This window comes from Uranotaenia lowii, chromosome 2 (assembly GCF_029784155.1).
Source record: "Uranotaenia lowii strain MFRU-FL chromosome 2, ASM2978415v1, whole genome shotgun sequence".
Lineage (NCBI taxonomy): Eukaryota > Metazoa > Arthropoda > Insecta > Diptera > Culicidae > Uranotaenia > Uranotaenia lowii.
The window spans coordinates 427,640,614-427,657,426 of record NC_073692.1 but is presented as its reverse complement, the minus strand read 5'-3'; the positions used below and the strand labels follow the sequence as shown (position 1 = coordinate 427,657,426).

At 39.6% G+C, this 16,813-nt stretch overlaps 1 protein-coding gene across 3 annotated transcripts; it reads right to left on the bottom strand.

Moving 5' to 3' along the window:
* Positions 1 to 368: 368 nt before the first annotated feature.
* On the bottom strand, positions 369 to 15,428 carry LOC129744518 (putative uncharacterized protein DDB_G0282129). 3 transcript variants are annotated; one of them, XM_055737089.1, is made up of 3 exons: positions 14,901 to 15,428; positions 3,361 to 6,882; positions 371 to 3,297 (listed from the first exon to the last, which is right to left on the bottom strand). In XM_055737089.1, exons 2-3 carry the CDS (start codon positions 6,691 to 6,693, stop codon positions 2,626 to 2,628), a joined length of 4,005 nt encoding a protein of 1,334 aa, XP_055593064.1. In that variant the 5' UTR covers positions 6,694 to 6,882; positions 14,901 to 15,428; the 3' UTR covers positions 371 to 2,625. The 3 variants fall into 3 exon arrangements, with proteins under 3 accessions (XP_055593062.1, XP_055593063.1, XP_055593064.1); XM_055737087.1 differs by having other exon boundaries at positions 369 to 6,882; XM_055737088.1 differs by lacking the exon at positions 14,901 to 15,428 and adding an exon at positions 7,168 to 7,506 and having other exon boundaries at positions 369 to 6,882.
* Between the last annotated feature and the right edge of the window lie 1,385 nt (positions 15,429 to 16,813).

The window sequence follows — 16,813 nt, the reverse complement described above, 5'->3', positions numbered from 1 at the left end:
TGCTTTGTTTTTCAACTTTCCAGCTGTGTAATTTCATTGGAATTCAGAAAAATTGATCGATAAAAACAAAGTAATGTGCATGGTAAAAATTCTCAACAATTTTTAATTACCGAGATGGCTTATTGATGCTTATAAATCCCTTGAAAAAAAATTATTTTTAATTTTAAAATAAAATTTCAACAAATCATTCATTTTATCAGATTATCAAGTTCGTACCAAAGTTTCCCGGCAATGAAAAAAATACGAAATGCAATTCTTAAACTTTCTATTAGCTAATAAGGGACTTTAAAAAAGTTGAAATGCGTTTTAGAGAATATTAAACAGAATATAAGTGGAATAATGTGTAGAACTAGAAAATGTGTACTCTTGATTCAGCAGAAAATGGTAGCTACACCCACTCTCGCAGTCGTTCCGTCCATTGTACAATCTGCCGCCTTCAGTTGCTCCATCGTCGTCTGTCCTGTCCTGTCCTCTCGTCTCAAACGGCAGCTGGCTGGGGAAAAATGATTCAAGCATTCAAGGACGTTTCGGATATTCTGCGCTCCCTTCCAGTTAGCACGGTGTAAGGTTCGAGCCAAAGAAAAAGGTGCAGACAGAGGTATCTTCAGTTTGTTCGATCAATTTTGGGTACAGAAATGTACGAATGTCCTGAGCGACTAAATCATACTATCAACATTGAATGAAATTGAAATTTCGTATGAGATAATAACAATTACGTAGTATCACGTTTAGAAACTAAATTGAAATGATAAAAAAAATCTTTCAAAAGATTTTGTTTTCTTAGAATTAGTTATGGACAGGTTTCAATTTCATCATCAATGTTTGTATTGCTTGGTTTATGATTATGCCTTGGCGTGGGTGCTACCTCTGTGCTACTCTCTTTTTCTTAATTCTAACCGAAAGCCCCTTTCCCCATTTTGAAGCTAACCAGATCCAGATCCGTTGAGTCAATGAAAACAATTTACAATTCTTTAATAAACGTTTTATATTCTGCATCTTTTTCTTTCCACATTTTCTTCATTCTTGACTTACGAAGTTATGAAACGCAAATGTTTTATAATTTTAGTTATAATAGTATCCTATCAGTTGTTTTCGGCAATTAAAAAACTAAAAACAACAATTTTAAGCTGCTTCAGAGCGTATGTTTAGTTGATCTGCTAGTTAGAGCCAAGTCTATTAATAGCGGATGTCGGCACATGGCTCTCTAAACTCTGCTTTGTTGTTCCTATTCCTAGTATGCTTCTTACTGTTCAGAGTTTTGTATTTTCATGTTTACAATGTTTAGTGTGTTTTATTATTTTGCTCTTTACCTTTTGTCTTAGTTTTTAGTTTTTTACAATTGGGTGTCACGCACTGTAAATCTTAGTCAACTAAACAACAGAAAAGTATGTTAAATTAATAGTAAATATAATTTTCCCTTTCTCACTGCTACAATGAATATTACATTTGCTGATACCAGTGTGTATGTTAGATAGACGCACTATACATGTTTTATTTACAATATTGTTACCCTTCCTTTTCTGTGTTATTTGTGTTGTTCACAATGCCGAGACATCATTAACCAGTCACATAACTTCGGGTCCTCGCTTGTTTTCACGGGACAACAGTAACAGTGCAGCATTTACTTTGCGCGCAACAGTTAAAAAACTTATCTGATCGGTGTTGTGCCTTTTTAGTTCTTAATATTGTTGATTATTCTTGAATTTTATATCTTTGCCCCAAAGTTTTGATTTCAAATCTAAGTGCAAACCTAATGGTTTCATATCACAGAGACAACTCGCTCAAGTTGCGAGTATTAGTTTTTTCAATGAATTCTAATTCATTCTTATCGTTTACCTCGTCAAATCTTCAATCCAGAGATTCCCTAATTGTAGGCAACGAAACGAACCCTTCAAGCTGTTTGAAATATGGTGTATGTGGCCTTGCCATTTTATACCAACTGAAATCAATACAGTTGAGTGTTAAAACTTTATGTAGCTTGATCTTTGTGTTCAGCGTTAAAAAATTAAGAAGGGAAATTCTATTTCATTTGTGTTGTGGAAAAATATACAGGTATCTTTAGAATATTGTCGAGCATCCGCGTTCAAACTGCTTGCGATGATTTTCGTTTTGTTTTTTTGTTTTTCAATTTGACTCACCTTTTATTTATCGCTATCAGTTTGGCTGTGGTCAGTATTGATCTAAGAATAAAGAAAATAATTTACGGTGGAAAGCCTGGGAAATTCTTAATTAATGCGTTCATCATACATAAGGTATGCTTAAATAACTCAACTGATTTGTGTTTTCTCCTATATAGTGAGTGGAACTCAATGCTTTGAATAAGAAAAAAAAAAAAAAAGATTATACACATTATCTGGTAGCACCCGAGCCAGCATTTTCATAAGCAATCATAGTATTGATTTCGAAAAAGTTGTTATTCTTCTAGAAGAATAGAAATGCACTATTTGCAGCTAAATGTAGATCGGACCCACGTTATTCCCATTGCCGCTACTGGGAATCACTTTTGTACTATTCACACACACCAATCAAAAGTTATGGCAGGGATAGAGTTGCACGATCTAATGGCACAATCCAGGAGAAAGGCGAAGTGAAAGCAGAAGTTGAGGTGAGCTACGAAGGAAATAGTTACCACCTCTGGCGTCTGAGATGTAGATCAAACAAACTGAATGCACCTTCGTCTGGCTGCTGGGCAGCTGCGGCATGATGATAGTAGGACTGTTGCATCATCTGCTGCTGCAGTTGTTGATGGTGTGGATGAGAGGGATGGGTTACGGGGAGACTACTGGGATTGAGGGCAGCGGCCGCAGCAGCCGAAGTAAGTAGGTGCTGAGCCGTGGGAGACATGATCAGATTCTGCTGCTGGTTGCTGGTGTGCTGCGCGAGCTGGGATTGAGACGAGGTGGAGGAAGACGATAGCGAGCCAACCGAAGGTGACGTTTGGTGTTGGGCTGCTGCTACTGCAGCATTTTGCAACTGTTGTTGTTGCTGTACCATTTTCTTCTGCAGCTCAGCAGCGGCAGCAGCAGCCGCAGCAGCTGCCGTTGCCACTGCTACAGCCGTATTTTGGTTACGCATAGAATTGTAGACACTCGCTGTATCGGCGCTAATGCCAGCAGCGGTGTCATAAGCTGCTGGGCTATTACCTTCATTCGTGTCGTATTTGCGTTTCCGGTTATCCTTGGTCGCCGCCTGGTATGGCGTGTATCGCGGGTCAGGCTGCTGTTGTGGTTGTTGTTGTTGCTGTTGCTGTGCTTGGTGTTGTTGATTTTGCTGCGCAGTGCTGGCTGGTTGTTTGTTCTGCAGATTTGGAATATGGAAATTAGACATATACTGTTCAGCCAGAAGCATACCGTTACTAACATCTTGTGGTTGTTGCGTTTGGCCAGTTTGTTGTTGCTGCTGTTGTTGTTGTTGATTTGTAGTTGCTGCCGCACCTGCTGTTGTAGCTGCTGCTGCTGCGGTTTGTTTATTTGCAGCATTGCCAGCATTTCTATTGTTAGCATTACCAGCTGGGCGTGTCCAGGTGGTTTTGCGATTACTTCTAGCAGCTGGTGGGGGCGATGAGTCACGTTCTCCCTGCAAGAACTTCAAATAACTACCCATGAAGCCTTTGCTGTCTTTATCGGGTACACTGAATTTCTTGGCCGGAGTAACTGTCCCATTGTTTCCGGCTGGGGTTGCCGCACTGCTATCATTGGAAGCGCTCTGTTGTTGTTGCTGCTGCTGCTGTTGTTGCTGCGGTTGTTGTTGCTGTTGCTGTTGGGCAGGTTGTTGTCTCGAGTTGTTTTCTGCAAGAAATCCAAGTTCTTCCTCTATATTGGGAACTACAACTTTATTACAATTGTCAGCACTAGAGGAAGTCTGTTCGTCTTCGCTGCTTCGACTTGCATTTGTTTCATTATTGGTTGGAGCGGATTTGCTTGCGCATTCCGATGCACTCAATAAAGTAGTATAGGTTGGAACATCGAGACTAGCACCAGTAGCGGCCGCTAAAGTGCTGTTGATAATCTCGTTTGGTATCAATGGGATAGGACCATGGAAGGCGGGATAGTAAATGGGATGTGGAGGAGGAATAAACGAAGTAGAAGGTTGTTGCGACATGAAGTTATTGTTTGGAAATATTTTAGCCGGACCACCGGGAGTCGGAGCCAGATTCCACCGGTCAAAGTCAAGCGCATTGGCATTGTTTTGCAGCTGTTCTTTTGTCGGTGCACTATTGACGCTCGCAGCTCCTGCCGTCGAGTTAGTGACCGTTGAGTTAGCATTGAACTCGCCATTGGCAACACTTGCGGCAGGAACAATTCTCGTCGGGGTGTCCGACTTTTTCCTTCTCGATTTCGATTCAGTCTTCTCGGGGGTTGTCGTCGTCATTGAAGCGGTATTTCTATGCGGTGGTGGAGACGACGAAATACTTGGTTGCTGTAAATTTTTTACTATTGTCATCGGATCATTTCGTTCGGGTTGCAAATTTCTGCTGTCCCAGGTGTTGTTCAAGGTGGGCACCGTAATAGGCGGTATTCGTTGGGGTGATTGTTGAGGTGCCGGCTGTTGTTGGGCTCGCGTTATAACAGAAGGGTAGGCAATCTGTTGCTGGGATGGTGCCTGTTGCTGCTGGACTTGACTCGATTGCGACTGTCTGGAAATGTTCGAGGCGGATGGCGACCTTTGCATCGACGCTTGCATAGAAACGGATTGTTGCTGCTGTTGACTGTTGTGTTGCGGGGACGAAAGCGTATTCCCCATCGGACTATTGTACATGGGATAAACGGGACTGGGTACGTGACTAATGGGGGATGCTTGAGAGTGTTGGGAACGACTCGGCGATGGCGGACACCTCTGAATTGATCCTGCTGGCGAATTACCATAGGTGTCTGTTGCTACCGGACCATTCGAGTACTGATGCTGGTGACTTTGCAAATGTTGGGAGTGTGTAAGTTGCTGCGGTTCGCGCTTTACTCGACCATAATCAACAGACTCAGTGCTGCTACCAGATACGTTTAACTGATTATAACTAGTCCTATAGCTATTAGAGGCACTGTTTTGTTGATATTGCTGCTGATGGTTACTACTACTGTTACTATTGTTCCTAGAAACATTACTATTACTATTATTACTATTTGAATTGTTATTTACACGGCTAATGGGACTATTTAACCTATTGTTGGATGCCGCTGAGTTGGACGACGTATTGTTTGTTCGCCCGCTGTTATCCGTTATCGAGTAACTGATAGGGGATGATTGTGGCTGATGGCTGATCACTACATGTTGGCCATCAGATTTGATCGTAGCAGCTAGGGAGCCACCGCCACCACCGCCTCCTCCTCCACCGATTGCTTTTGACTGTGTAGATCCTTTGTGAGATCCCTTGCTGTTGTTAAGCTGTAGGGGCGGAGAGGCGGAGGATGGCGGTGAAACAAAGCTGCTCATTTGCTGTAGCTGATGGGAATGCTGTTGCTGGACTTGTTGGAGCAGTTGATGTGATTGATTCTGAAGACCTGCTGGCAGTAATCGGGTTTTAGGATCAATCAAACTGCTAGCGGCAACAGGTAGATGGTGGGCATTGCGAGATGCATAGACGATGGAGGAATTCACAAGAGGTGTTTGAGATGGTACAATGCGAGACTGAAATTTGTAATCTTTCGCATTTGTCGCGACGGAAGAAGGAGATGATAGGGGAGAAGTTGGGGAGTTGATGGAACTAGAAACTGGTGTGATAACAATGCAAGAGGGCGAAGAATTCTGTTGAAGCGAAGACGAACCGCTGCCTGTGCCAGAAGAGGACGACAGAGACTTACTGCCACCGCCACCGTAATCGAGCTGTTTGTTACTCTGATGCTGCTGTGGGTTGGAGTAGTTAGCGAGAGAATCGTTCACCCCGCTGTACTGCTGCGCACTGGAGTTGGACGATGCAAAATAGTTGGTAGTAGTTTTGGATGAACCTGTGCTGTTGTTGCCACTATTCACTGCGGGCGATGCCGACCGGACAGCGGTTTTGGCAGCCAGTTGTGAGTTTAGCTGCTGGTTGATGTTGGAGAAATGGGCATTGAAGTTTTCGTATGTTGAAGTCGTCGTTTTCGACGTTGATGTGCTGGACTGGACTACATTCTCATGTGGCATAATGCCGAATGAGTTTGTTATCTGGTTGTTCCCTTGCCATGAGCTGCTGCCCTGGGATGAACCACTACTGGATGCACTGGTGTTGGAGGTTTGCTGTTGCTGCTGTTGTTGTTGCTGTTGCTGTTCGAAGAAATTGGCAGCCTGAGCAGCCGCTGCCAATGTTTGATGAGTGGTGTAGTTATCTCGCAGCACTTCAGTATCACTGGCTTGTTTAACGGCCTGTGCCTGGGCTTGGGCTAACACCCGATGTTGGTTAATAGTCGAACTGTAGTGAGCTGGCTTTGGATTTGCGGCGGGATGAAAAAGTGGAGTAAAAACTGAGTCATAGGTCACTCCAGGTGGTGATAGAAATCCGGGAGGATTGAACGGTCCTGACGAGGATCCGAGCGATGTTGTATGGGCCGCTTGCAACAGTAACTGGGAGGTGGTAGACGGAACTCCTACCGATGAATTGTGGGCTGCTGCCAATCCGATACCACCGGCAGCAGCGGCTGTTGCTAAGTGATGATGGAACTCACCACTAGCAGCACCCGTTTGTCGGTTATACGAATATGACCATGGACCTACTGGATCCATGATTGAAATTTTATGTGTAAAATTGAAACGAACTCACAATCGATCAGGTTTTCTTCTGTACGACTTGGTGTGTCTCTTTAAGTAATTCGCTGTCGTCCCAGCGAACGCATCCGGTGGATCCTTCGAACGTACTGAGAGAAAGATGAGGGTCGCATATGGACGCTTCTCGGCTTCACATCGGTGCGAAATCTGAAATGAAACGATTTCGAAATGGTTGTTAGATGTTTTAACTCGTACGCTGTTATCTTTGTGTTTGATAAAACATTTTTTTTAGTTAATACTTTTACATGGCGAATCATGGTTTATCATAATTAATAAATTTCGCAGTATAGTATCGCAAATCCTTTCCTGGGAGTTCCGCGTTAGTTTTACCAATTTGTTGATTCGTTAACCTATAGGCTATAGCTTCATTTTAAATAAATTTGCGTTTGAAATCTCAAAACGAAAAATGTAGCACAAGCCGACTTTACTTACTCTTTAATTTAAAATTATTAGAGCCATTCGTTCGAATCTCGGAATGATTTTCAGAACTTTCGAAACAATGATAAATCACTCTTTCTGAACACCTTTAAAAATAGGAAATTCCGTAACCACTAATTTTGTTCTTCCACTTTTTAAAGCAAAAACTATCTGTCAGGTTCGGGCACGATCAGGGTTGCCAACATTTGTTTTCAAAAATCAGGGAACTGGTGTAATAAAAATCAGGCAAAATCAGGCAACGTAACGGAAATTTCGCTCAAAGTGATGACCTTTTTTTTTTGGTCATCACTCGACATTTCCACTTCAATATGTGTTGTGAACCTACGTGGTTGAATAATTCTACTCCATCAAAGCATTCGAAGGATTCCCTTTCATTCCCTTTTTTAAATAACAATTGAAAGGAATCTTTCGATTGCTTTGATTCAGCCACATTACACTTTTTAACTTCACCAATGGTACATAATCCAGTTCTTAACTACCCATTTTTCATCATATTCGCAAAAATCAGGCAAAATCAGGGAAATTTTCAAAAATCAGGGAAATTCAATGGCTTATCAGGTTGTCAGGCAGAGCCTCGAAAAATCAGGCATTCCCTGAAAAATCAGGCACATTGGCATCTCTGGGCACGATGCAAGAAATTTAGCCGAGTTTCGTCTAAAATCGCGGATCTAACTGCTCGAGTGCTCGATCAGAACTCGAAACATCCGATTGTATTCAACATAAATAAGGGCGTTTTTACAGTCCGAACGCGTTATTTGAAGAAGCAGAGGCCAAAAATGCTGAAATGATTGAATAGCGGACCTTTAACGTAAAGATACTGCCCACAAATGACAAACACATATGTATAACGACTATTTTGACTAACCTTCCGCAATCTATATCGAAATTAAATCGGTGCATTTAACTGATCGATCTGTTCAAGAGGTGATTCCATCCGACGGTTTTCAACCTGAATTCAGGCGTTTACTCAGAGGACTCAGAGCCCAAAAATGAATCTCAGTAATCGTTTTCTTTATTTAAGTAGAAACAAGTCATAACATGCTTAAATTATTTTGCCACGGACTGTTAAAGCAGTTTAATTATTTCAGCATTCAGTTTTTTCAGACAAACAGCAAAAAAAACTGTGTTACTGAATCTGACCAAATTATTGTTGGATACTAAAACGCCTTAATGTATACTAACGAATCGGTAGGTAATGTTGAACTGCAATTGCAATGAAAATCGATTAGCATAACGTTCCAAACTCATGGGCGCCATTATTTGTGCAATGAAGCCAAAAATTGCATTGGTTCACAGAATCAATACTAGATTTAAATGTAAATTGAATGGCTCAAACATGATTGCAAAAAATCAAGAGGCCCTAAAGCGCCTGAATTTTGATTATTTTTAATCAGTTCAATGAAGATCTTCAACAGAGAAAAAAAGAAAACGTTACAGGATAAAAAAAATAAAACACAGATTTGCTAGGATTGCATAGCTGAAGGCGAAACAAAGATATCATTGGTCAAATATCGAATTTCTTTGGTTTGGATAACGCCTTTATTTACGCAATTAATACGTTGGTTTGCATAATGCCATTCTTTTTGTAACATCTTTACCTGAAACGGCTCAAACCTCAAGGCTTTAAGGAGTCAAACTCGTTTTGTTTGTTTTTTTTTGCAAATGAAAAATGAATACAAATGCTGCAGTGCATGAAATTTTATTCTGAGCAAAAATCTTTTAACTGTAAAGTTCAACGTTACAAAAAGTATTCGGGTAAAAATCTGATATTTGTATCAATTTAAGAAAACGATATGAAATAATGTTAACAATCATATGAAAAGTAATATTCCCGAAACTGTAACTGTTCGGGTCATCTGATCGGGTGTAAACTGTTAATGAAAAAGTCTGAAAGATTTGTGATAGTTTTACTCATATTCCATAAAATACATTCATAAATAAAGTTTACAATAATTTCAAGATTTTTTTTTGAAATTTTCTATTAGCTCCTGTACTCACTATACACAGCTATAACAAAACTTTGGAAAATTTTGGGAAGCCACTTATGTACGTAAGGTCTTTCTTAACCTTCCAAAGCCGTTCGCAAAATTTCCGTACAAATCTGATTTTGATAAATTTGACCTGCAGTTTACGTACGTTCTCCTGGCCGCAAATATTGACCGATTTCGATGAATTTTAATTCATTGTATAGATAATTTATTCTAGTTTCTCAATATTGAAAAATAAAGTCGAAATATTTTACGAAATCACCAGTAGCTGATTCCGAATGAAAAAAGTCCCGAAAAAGAGCTCTTTTTAGAATGCCTATAACTTCAGACAGGTTCCAAATATTGCGCTGATTTTATAATATTTGGAATTGCCAAGAATAAATCTATCCATGGATGTATAAATTTTTGGTGGTCCAAAGGAAGTTTTGGCCGCTATCCCGGAACTTCCGGTAGAAAAAATTCTTACTTCAAAAAAGTCACCCAATTTTGGCTTTGAATTGCTGTATCTCGGTTACCAATGGATCAATTCTCTAAATTCAAATTTTAGTTTTTTTTCGTTAACTTTATTATTATTTTTGTAGAACATAGTTGGTTCCTCAAAAATCTCAGTTGTTTAGTATATGGTAATGAAAGTCACATCTTTTTTGTCATTTTTCAAACTCCCCCTCGTGTCGGTGGGTTTACGCGATTTTGTTAGCGTGATTTCTCTAAAATTTGAACTCAAATTGGTTACTTTTTATATACCTAGAGATTCATTAGAATCTCCTCTTTCGATTGACATACATTTTGTGTTGTGTTTTGAAAATTTGTAGCAACGTTTTTCGAATTTACTGAAAGCTGACCGATTTCAACCAGTTTGGTTCACGTTTTCAACAGGTTGGTGTACAAATCTCGCACCCCTCACGTAGCTGCGGGAGAAACAAATCCTTTAGCTCTCTTTTTGTTGCTCACCAAATCTACCACCCAACCCAGCAGCAGGAGGAACTGCCGTCTCGCCGCGTGGATTGTTGATTGATTGTGCTGATGCTGATGCCTCTTTGCGTAGTAAATGTTTTGATTTTAAAATAGAGAAAGATTATTTATCCATCTTTTTAGATATTTTATCATTGGAATTCTTCAGTGATACATTTGTTTTGAATGTTATCATGATTCATTTCTGAATTTTCTGAATTTTAGAATTCTTCAGTGATACATTTGTTTTGAATGTTTTCACGATTCTTTTCTTTTATTTCAAGCAATGTCTACTGCAGGAGACACAAAATCTATGATTCAAGCAACAAATATTCTGAAATTTCAATCAGAAACTTTAATCAGAAATCGGAATTTGAATCGGAATCTGAAATTAGAATCTGAAATTTGAAATTGAATCTGAATCTGAAATACAAATCTGAATCTGAAATCTGAATCTGAAATCTGAATCTGAAATCTGAATCTGAAATCTGAATCTGAAATCTGAATCTGAAATCTTAATCTGAAATCTGAATCTGAAATCTGAATCTGAAATCTGAATCTGAAATCTGAATCTGAAATCTGAATCTGAAATCTGAATCTGAGTTCTGAATCTGAAATCTGAATCTGATATCTGAATCTTAAACCCGAATCTGAAATCTGAATCTGAAATCGGATCTTGAAATTTAAATCTGATATCTGAATCTGAATCTGAAATCTGCAATCTGAAATCTGTAATCTGAAATCATGGACGTGAATTTTAGAAATGTTGCCCATCCATTAAAATATTATATAAAAAAAGATTCAAGCAATTCTTACAACAATAAAGCATTCATTTCGTTATCAGCATCAGCACAATTAATCAACAAACCACGCGGCGAGACGGCAGTTCCTCCTGCTGCTGGGTTGGGTGGTAGATTTGGTGAGCGACAAAAAGAGAGCTAAAGGATTTGTTTCTCCCGCAGCTACGTGAGGGGTGCGAGATTTGTACACCAACCTGTTGAAAACGTGAACCAAACTGGTTGAAATCGGTCAGCTTTCAGTAAATTCGAAAAACGTTGCTACAAATTTTCAAAACACAACACAAAATGTATGTCAATCGAAAGAGGAGATTCTAATGAATCTCTAGGTATATAAAAAGTAACCAATTTGAGTTCAAATTTTAGAGAAATCACGCTAACAAAATCGCGTAAACCCACCGACACGAGGGGGAGTTTGAAAAATGACAAAAAAGATGTGACTTTCATTACCATATACTAAACAACTGAGATTTTTGAGGAACCAACTATGTTCTACAAAAATAATAATAAAGTTAACGAAAAAAACTAAAATTTGAATTTAGAGAATCGATCCATTGGTAACCGAGATACAGCAATGCAAAGCCAAAATTTGGTGACTTTTTTGAAGTAAGAATTTTTTCTACCGGAAGTTCCGGGATAGCGGCCAAAATTTCCTTTGGACCACCAAAAATTTATACATCTATGGATAGATTTATTCTTGGCAATTCCAAATATTATGAAATCAGTGCAATATTTGGAACCTGTCTGAAGTTATAGGCATTCTAAAAAGAGCTCTTTTTCGGGACTTTTTTCATTCGGAATCAACTACTGGTGATTTCGTAAAATATTTCGACTTTATTTTTCAATATTGAGAAACTAGAATAAATTATCTATACCATGAATTAAAATTCATCGAAATCGGTCAATATTTGCGGCCAGGGGAACTTACGCAAACTCTCGGGTCATATAGACCCGAACAGCCTAATTACAGATTTTTTTGAGGAAGCACTTCCGGTGGTCACAGGAAGTTGCCTGGTACTACAGATTGTGTATTTCGTGATTCCCCAGGGAGGTTTTTAAAATCAAATTTTTGCGATTTTTTCTCGAAGAGTTATGATGATTTGAAAGTGCGCTTCGGGTCATATTGACCCGAACGACTTTGGAAGGTTAAGGCGCCAGGAATTTTCTTTTTTCACTTCGATAAGATTCCAATAAGTTATTTATTATTCACAGAGTCCGTCTCGTGACATAACTGATGAACATAATTACTAAAATGCACTCGGTCAATGGCAACCGTTCTACAATTTCTCGGACATCCCACAAACGCCAGATCACGCTCCACTTGGTCTAAGCATCTCGCTCGTTGCGCCCGGCTCGTCTCGATCCTACCAGATTCGTAGCGAAGATCTGTTTTGCAGGACAGTCGTTAGGTTTTCTCGCAACATGTTCTGCCCAGCGCCCAGAACACTCGTCACTCGAATGCCCTTAAAGGACAACCTTCACTTCATGTGAAGGCTAGGTCTTCTCGACTGCAGTTATTGTTATTTATATCTTATCAACGGATCACATGTTAATCCAAATGATTACTTAAAATTAAAGTTAAAAACAAAACATTTAATTCTAACTATGGGGTTCTCAAGGCCCTAATCACTTTTCTTCGGAAAACATCCCTCGAAACGTCGTATTAAAAATGCTACGAAAAACGGTTGATCGATTTCATTGCATCGATGAGGGCATTCATTCAAAAGGGAATGTACAATTGAAGATCCTGGTTTCTAAATCCACGGGGTCGTACACTAAGCGGAATAGCCTCCAGTAGCGTGGGACAGTCGATTCGCGATGTCAGGAGGTCGGCGACAAATGAGGCACGTGTTGCTTGACTGCGGGCTTGAAGGGTGTCGATATCTATGAGGCGGCATCGATTTTCCTAGCTAGGCAAGCGAAAAGGGTCTTCCCAGTTTAGGTGTCTAAATGCATATCGCAAGAATCGCTGCTGAATGGCCTTGAGCCGATCGACACAGTTCAGACAACTGAAGCGTATTCAAGGATGAAACGAACAATGCTGCAGTATAAGCTTTTCGGGCAATACACGTCCTTGAAGTCCTTCGTCACTCTAAAAATGAAACCGAGACTTCTAGATGCTTTGTCAATCACGTAGTTGGTGTGTGCCTTGAATTCCAGGCGCTGATCTAAGATTACGCCAAGATCGTTAACGTGGTTCACACGTGAGATGGGTTCGTCTCCAAGGAAGTACTTGTGGAAGTTGCTTGTGGAGTCCGTATGTAGGCACGGATCTCACGGCTGGTGTTGTTATCTGCGGTCACCAGTGAGATAGACATTCCAACAAAAGATTTTTTTTTATTTTTTCTAAAAATGTATGTCCATTTCAAAATGTCTGGATTGATCTGGGTAATATGATTGAAATCTGGAATGTGTTTATCAGTTTACTTGGATTGGTAAATTTACAATAACGAACCCCACTTTTGTTTTGTAGTTCAGTTTGATAATAAAATTATTTCTATTACTGAACACGGTAGATGGCAAAAATTTGGATCAATCTGTTAAAAAATATATACAGGGGCAATTTGGTTTCGAACTATTAGCCAAGAAATGGTTTGTTTACATATCCAAGCACCTGAACAATCTCTGGGTAATTGATACTATATGTAAGAACGTTGGAAAATTGAAACAGTTTTCGGTGAATCAATCAATGTTAACTTTCAAGACGTTGCAATACATTTTGTAGCATTTCCTTCAATTTTAGGTTAGGATGAATACTCTTGGATATTATTTTAAATAATTTAACGAATCTAGCATAATAATGGGCCAATTTAGAATTATATCCACAATTGCATAATTTATACGTAGCCTTGTCTAGTTACAAATTTTCAATGTTGAGCATTAAAACTGCAGGGCGCATACATATTACCAATTACCAACGCCCAGTAAGTACTACATCATTTAAACAACTTTCTCTTGGAATGCCAGAACTTAAACGAATCCATTTGCCTCTGTTCAACTTTCTCAGCGGATGAAATTGTAATCCATTGTTGACCAGTTACGATGTGTAGTCTAAAGTTTGCATTGAAAGGTTTGGCAAAGTTGCAACCTCTACGTGTAACTTTACTAATATTTTCCGTATTATCGATTAGAATGCATTTTATGCTTGGTTTCAACAATTTTGTACGCATTCACTCACGACTACATTACTTGGACCATTTTTCCTGGACGTGGTACAAACACATCAAACTATCGTGTATGAACCTGTTTCTACACATATTCGCACTCGCTCAATTCGAGGTAGAGCAGAAGTCTTGTCTCGCTACATGAAAGCAGCATGTCTTTTGTCATCCTTTATTCCGTTTTTGCACAGACCAGCAGCGTCCCTATCCCCAATAATGTGATGTCTGTTTTTCTTGCAAACATATAGTTGTTGTTATTTTTCTTTTTCTCACACTGCTGTCGCTTGCTCATTGCTTTTGCTGTTGCTACTGCTGATGGTGGCCACTATGCTCATGTCGCCTCACCTACTTTTGTGCAACCCAACATGGAACGAACGAACCAACCCATCATGATCACACCGCTTCAAAGCACTACTTCTCTGCGCTTTCCAACAGAAGGAACCGCGAAGGCGAGTCGCGAGTTGGGGATGTATCCACTGTATCACGCAAAATGCTTCTCACTCATGCTCACGGGGTCACACGTACATGGCATACACACAAACGCTCATACGCGTTCATACATACACACACATGTACCATCCCACATCACATTACGTATGCCGGAGGAGCCACTTCAGAAGAGCAGCAGCAGCAGCAGCAATAAAAAAAAGCCTCCATCGAACACACAGATTGCCGCCCATTGGGAAGAACGAGCAAGAAGAAATACAAGTGTTTTGTGTTTGTACTTGCACCACCAGCAGAACTCGCACTTTTGTCAGCCCGACAACGAACGTGAGCATATTTTTTTTATGTGTAATTTGATTAATTGTCCTATGTTTGAATATATTCACCTTTTACGGCTAGAAGCTGACGACTCGAGTCGATGCTTATTCTCTGTGGTTTGCTGCTGCAACCTAAACAAATGTCGGGGGGAAGAGTAGTTTTCTAGCACCCGAGAAACGGATCCTTCAGATGATTCACACCAATCCCGTCCGGTCGCAGCCTGAATAGTTTTCTTCTCTTCGCAGCTTTACTACTTGATTGATTGAATACCTTGTAACACACAGATTACACACAATAGAATGCGGGACACGAGGGGGAAGATGAGAAAAATCCTTTGCGTCGTCGACTCCGGACGACTTGCGACAGCCAGCCACTTGGAAAAAATTTTGCATCCAAGATTTCTTCCGAATTAACACATCCCCCGGGCAGATAATATACGTTCCGCTATCTACGCTGTTCAATGCTTCTTTTAACGACAGATTTTTCCAGTTTTAACGTTTATTCACACGATAAAAAGCGCAGTAAAATTCCCTTCAAATTCACTTTTGCCTTCAAAATGTCCGCCGCGATTTTTCCATTTCTCTTGCGTCTCTTTCTCACCAGTCTCACTATACCGAGAATCGGGCGCACATCGGCAGCCCAGTCGCTTGAAAGCAAACTGGCAGCGGTAAATTTTCCGACACGCAAATTGCAGTTCTGGCGGCAGGTGACATCTAGTGGAGCGTGAGAGAACCCACGTTGCATTTTTGAATTGCACGCCATCTGAACTGACAGCATCAGGCGGTTCAAATTAGCTGTTATTCTTCTTATAGTTATTGTGGTTAACAGAAAAATAGCAAATTAATTATTATTAAACCATAATTGGGTTATATTGAAAAGTAACGAATGAATTGATTATAAAGCTAAAAAATGGAACACTCTGATACGCAAATCAAAGAAAAATGTAAGACTTTCACTTGAAAATTACATTTACTTACCTAGTAAATTGCTTTGCTAAATCAACTGGGTTGAACTCCATCAGAAACATGAAAATCAAGCAATGACACTATTCTGCAATCTCCGAAAAACTGCCGTTTATTTTTCAGTGCGCCTCGAATGATCCCCCGTTTGTTCGAATACTAAAGTGTCAATTATGTGAGTCTTATGAATAGTCAGAATACGTTAATACAATTAAAAGTAACTCATTTGTTTACATACTAACTTCAATTTAATTTTACTATTATAATAAATACTACTTACCACAGACTCAATATAGAAGGAAAATGTATAATATAACCACTGACCATATATAACATCGATTTGAAAAGATGGATTTTTCCAAATTGTATTGAGAAATCTGGTCTCATGCTCCGATTGTTTGACCAAGCATAGTATGGCATTACGTATTCCACTTTGAACGACTGTGTTTAAATACTTTATCACTAGACATCAATGATAACTGTTAGCTTTGGACCTGCGCCTTATAGAGATTAAGTATTCTACTAAGCTGAAAATTATAGTTCCTAATATTTAATTGTACGTTTTCTGTGAGTGGGAAATATGCCTGCAATAAATTCAGTCAAGAGTAGCGTGTTTATTGTTTACTTAATTAAAATTTACATCTTTGCAATGAATATTACTTAAATCATCTAATATATAAAGATGAGTTGGGCTATATATGTTTGTATATATATATGCACCTTATACAAATCCACACCGCTTAACCGATCAGCTTGAAATTTGGTACAGTGATGTAAACGGACATGAGAAAGGTCGAGGTAATAGTTTTGAGCCCCTCCCATCTAAGAAAAGTGACCCTCCCATACAACTTACGTTTTTATTCCCACGAACCAAAAGTCATGGCACCCATTTGTCGACCGATTTTCGTTTCCTTTGGCGGGATTGTTTTCACCATCACCATGGGCCAGGCATGAGAAACGACCATCCAATGTTCACGTGTACTGGAAAGCAAATCAAAGCTTGCTGAGCATAAAAAAATTGA